At 40.2% G+C, this 4297-nt stretch overlaps 1 protein-coding gene across 1 annotated transcript; it reads right to left on the reverse strand.

Annotated features, from left to right (window-relative positions):
* Positions 1-332: 332 nt before the first annotated feature.
* LOC146713298 (uncharacterized) lies at positions 333-3809 on the reverse strand. The gene is made up of 3 exons (XM_085437845.1): positions 3752-3809; positions 787-1155; positions 333-573 (listed from the first exon to the last, which is right to left on the reverse strand). Exons 1-3 carry the CDS (start codon positions 3807-3809, stop codon positions 362-364), a joined length of 639 nt encoding a protein of 212 aa, XP_085293971.1. The 3' UTR covers positions 333-361.
* Between the last annotated feature and the right edge of the window lie 488 nt (positions 3810-4297).

Genomic DNA, 4297 nt, shown 5'->3' on the forward strand with positions numbered 1-4297 from the left:
GAAGCAGTTCCTTCTCAAGTGTCAAAGTGACATCAGGGATCCTTGTGGCGTGTTGGTGACAGCTGTCTGTTTTCATATCATTTTTGTCTCCATCTTCATCAGCAGGAGATTCACAATTCAGCCACAGAACGTTCTCAAACATTTGTCTCTGTGGTTCAGTGCCATGTGAGTCCTAACGTTGTTCTTTATATCTTATGTTGATCAAAACACCAACAACTGCAACAAAAACAAAAACTGAAATTGTACTATCTGAGTCCACTGTTGGACCAACATCAGTCACTCTGAATGTTGAACTGGCTTTTCATGAATCTGAAACAAGCAGCAGGACTCACGGTTCAGTTTGGAAGCCACTGATGGAATTTCAAACCCCCTGATCCACAGGGGGCTGGTAATCTTGATTTTGTCTACGTCTACATGTTCTGTAGAAAAAAACAGCACCAACACCAACACCAACAACAAGCACAGCAGGAACTGAGAGACCAACTATCAGTCCAACAGATCCACTCTTCTCTCCTCCACCCTCCTTCCCTCCTGCCTCCTTCCCTCCATCCTCTGTGAGTCCTCCTGTCTGACCTGCAGGTGAGAAACAGGTGTGAGGTGTCAGCTGTCAGGTAGGTGATGAGTGAAGAACAGAACAGAATCCATTTCCTCTTCAAACTGCTGTCAGACATTATCTACTGCACTCTGATCACATCACTCAGACCAGCTGCTTTCTACAAAGTCTCATCAACAACATCTTTAGAAACAAACATCAACAACCAGGAAGCAGCTCAACTTCACACTCACCTTCTTCTTCTACCTTCAGGTTGGTGATGTTTATAAGTTGAGGTCCCTGATCGTTGTATCCAGCATAACATTCATATCTTCCAGTGTCGTTCATGGTGACCTTTTTGAGAATCACAGAAAAGTCTCCACTCTTCATCTCTGGATCTTTCAGCTTCGCTCGATCTTTAAAATGTGGATACTGATAGTTTTCATAAGACTTTCCATCTCTGAAGTAGAAAAGATAAAAGTCTGACTTCACGTCAGATTTGTACCACTTTAATAGTCTGGTGTTAGCATTTTTGGGACCATAACACTCCAGAATAATCTCTTCTCCTCGTTTGGCTGGAACATCTGGATGAGATGAAGACAAACAATGACAGGAAAATGAAACTAAAGATCGATATAGTATTATAGTTTTTTGAAAATACCTTCATTTCTACCTTCAACTCAAACAACATGTTCACTGTAAACTCAGAACACATGACAGATGATGAGCTGATGCTGAGAGAAAAAAAAGGTTCCTGATGATATATTCACTTTATTTGTTTTAAACACATCTAGTACTGTATGTTAAACTATGAACTTCAACATACTAAACCCTGTTTATAGAGCTTTTTATGTCTGTATAAGTGATGACGTGTTTTGTAAATAGAGCTGAACTGGTTACAATTTCTTCATATGCTTTGTGGAAAAACCCCACAGGGGACCAGAAGAGACACATGCTTTAAAATAAAGCACTTTCTGATTTGGCTCATTCATTTTGTTACCAAACGTTCATTTTCTACTGTTACTGTCAGCGTGTCTCAGCCAGGGCTGGATTGGGACCAAAAAATGACCCTGGCATTTTTGTTTATGGCAGTCCACCATATACAATATGGAAAAGCACGTGACATACCAGAGGATATATGCGCATGTTGTGCAATTTCATTTTTTTTTTAAAAAGCGCAGCAGCCTACAAGAACGAGAGAACCATGTTAAAAAATGATATGCTCTGTCACTACTCAGGGATTCATCTTGGGAGAGATGGCCACAGTGTCACAATTCCCACCTTCAAGTGAAAGTGGATGTCAGAGAAACACTGCCAGAAATGTTTTATGAAATATACTGTTTGTTCAAAAAATTATAACAAAATAATTTTAATTCAATAATTCAAACAGTATGTTCACTTTAAACTGAGTTTACCACAGAACGGATAATGGGACAATGCAGAGAGAAAAAAAAATAAGAGAACTGTTGTGCTTCCATTCCACTTGTACTAACTTGTACTAACTTGACACTTGACACATCCCTTTGTGATGAGTTAGCAGAGAGAGTGTGTCATCATCTGATGTTTGTGGTATAAACCAGTGCAAGTTATGATGCAATGAAGCATCCATAACAAGATGTAAGGAATCAACCCTTTGGTCACTTCAGTTCTCTGTTTGTTAAAGTTCCACAAATTATGATTTTTTTTTTTAATAATAATAAATTATACTACACAAAAATCAAACTTCCCTTTGTTTCTGGAAGGATTACTAATATAATACAGATGCAAATCGTGACAGTCTGAATATTTGGAAGTTCAGTAATTAAAGCTGTTTTTATTTCTCTCTATTCTCTTTGCTTGTTAATGTTTTTTTTCATGAATTTGCTTATTTTGATATTTAAAGTTCTAATTAGCTGATTTATATAAAGCAGTAAAATGATGTGATCCTGATTTTCACTAAAATGTATACAAATTTATGCTGGAGCATGAACAGAGATACACATCACCTTTATAGCATTAGTGCACAGACAGACCCCAGATGGTGCTCAAACACCTGCCTGTTTGGAATCTTACTGGATAAGCAGCCATATTTTATTTCTACTTGATAATTATGATGTCACTTCACACATGGACAATCGGAATCTGTTCCCAAATAAAAACATATAATGATCATCAAATGACTGGAATGTTCCCAGCATTCAAAGCCAATACAGGTGGAAAAATGCAAGTTCAAAACTAGAAGTCATCTCCAAGTGTCAGTCCAGACACTCCATCTTTATCATCTTTTAAACCTTAAACACTGGCCTGCCCATTATTTTGACACACATTAATACTTAATTAGCATGCACGGTATTGTTTTCAATTCATCCGTTGTGGGACAATGCCAACAAAATTGCACCACATTACAACATACTCTTTTGCGTTTCCTGTCTTATACAGCATATGAAGTATATTCTTTTAAATGTAGCTTAAATATAGCTTTCCACACAGAAATAGTGTGTAACCCTCCTCCAGCTTTCCGGGGTGGCTGTAGCTCAGGTGGCAGAGCAGATCAGCCACTAATCAGCACTAATCCCAGGCTGCCTCCTGGCTGCATGCCAAATATCCTTGGGCCAGATACTAACCCCGTGTTTGCCTACTGGTGGTGGTCAGAGGGCCCGGTGGCGCCAGTGTCCGGCAGCCTCGCCTCTGTCAGTGCGCCCCAGGGCAGCTGTGGCTACAATGTAGCTGCCATCACCAGTGTGTGAATGTGTGTGTGAATGGGTGAATGACTGAATGTAGTGTAAAGCGCTTTGGGGTCCTATGGACTAGAAAAGTGCTATACAAATGCAGGCCATTTACATAGAAATGTATCGTCAGTGTGAAGTGATAATCCCGTGAAAGTCTGTTGATTGTTGACTTTGGAACCAGGGAGTAATAATAATGGATTGGATTTATATAGCGCTTTTCTAGGCACCCAAAGCGCTTTACAATACCACTATTCATTCACTCTCACATTCACACACTGGTGGAGGCAGCTACAGTTGTAGCCACAGCTGCCCTGGGGCAGACTGACAGAAGCGAGGCTGCCATATCGCGCCATCGGCCCCTCTGGCTAACACCAGTAGGCAAGTAGGGTAAAGTGTCTTGCCCAAGGACACAACGACCAGGACAGAGAGCCCAGGGATCGAACCGGCGACCTTCCGGTTACAGATGCGATTCCCTGGTATAAGCTTAATCTTAAATTTTACTCGCGCACACCAGCGGCGCCCCTGATCTTACAGAGAATCAGGTGAAACTTCCTCATGGACTCCGCCATTACACGAAGTGAAAATGAAACTAAACTTTGATCGTGACTCTTCTTATAGCGAACTAACATACATTTTTTTAATTGTAAGTTCCTCTCCCGTCATTACCTGCTCACGTACATTTACTCTGCATTGATACACTGACTCAAACAACTAGAAACAGAAACAGCGGATAACTTCGCTCTAACGCGAAATCTGAGTAAATTCATTTCATAAACCCGCAAAATTACTTCCTTTGAGCATTTCTATGCTCCTCATCTCGATGATCAGACAGATTTATTCCCACAGGTACAAAAGGCTTACCTGCACAGTCCAGACGTCCCAGAAAACTGGAGAAGAAAAACACAAATAACATTTTAACATCTGTCACTTCCTTTTCTACTAAGATTCACTTGTTGGCAGTTTCTTGGTCAAACATCAGAGCTTGTTTAAAAGTAGCAGATTTATCTAAGAAAGTTTTGTCACGTAGTTTCGCTTTTCGTAAAGGACGAATTATGAC

The sequence above is a fragment of the Copadichromis virginalis genome, linkage group LG3 (assembly GCF_057382275.1).
Source record: "Copadichromis virginalis isolate Kocher_CV1m ecotype Utaka linkage group LG3, C_Virginalis_male_GT1.1, whole genome shotgun sequence".
Classification (NCBI taxonomy): Eukaryota; Metazoa; Chordata; class Actinopteri; order Cichliformes; family Cichlidae; genus Copadichromis; species Copadichromis virginalis.

Bases quoted from the DNA above. Each gene is read 5' to 3' on its own strand.
- LOC146713298 (XM_085437845.1), bottom strand. From the start codon at position 3,809: ATGGCGGAGTCCATGAGGAAGTTTCACCTGATTCTCTGTAAGATCAGG. The intron at 1,156-3,751 runs GTGTGCGCGAGT...ATCGATCTTTAG, and splicing joins TAAGATCAGGGGCGCCGCTG to TTTCATTTTCCTGTCATTGT. The intron at 574-786 runs GTGAGTGTGAAG...TCTCACCTGCAG, and splicing joins CCTGAAGGTAGAAGAAGAAG to GTCAGACAGGAGGACTCACA.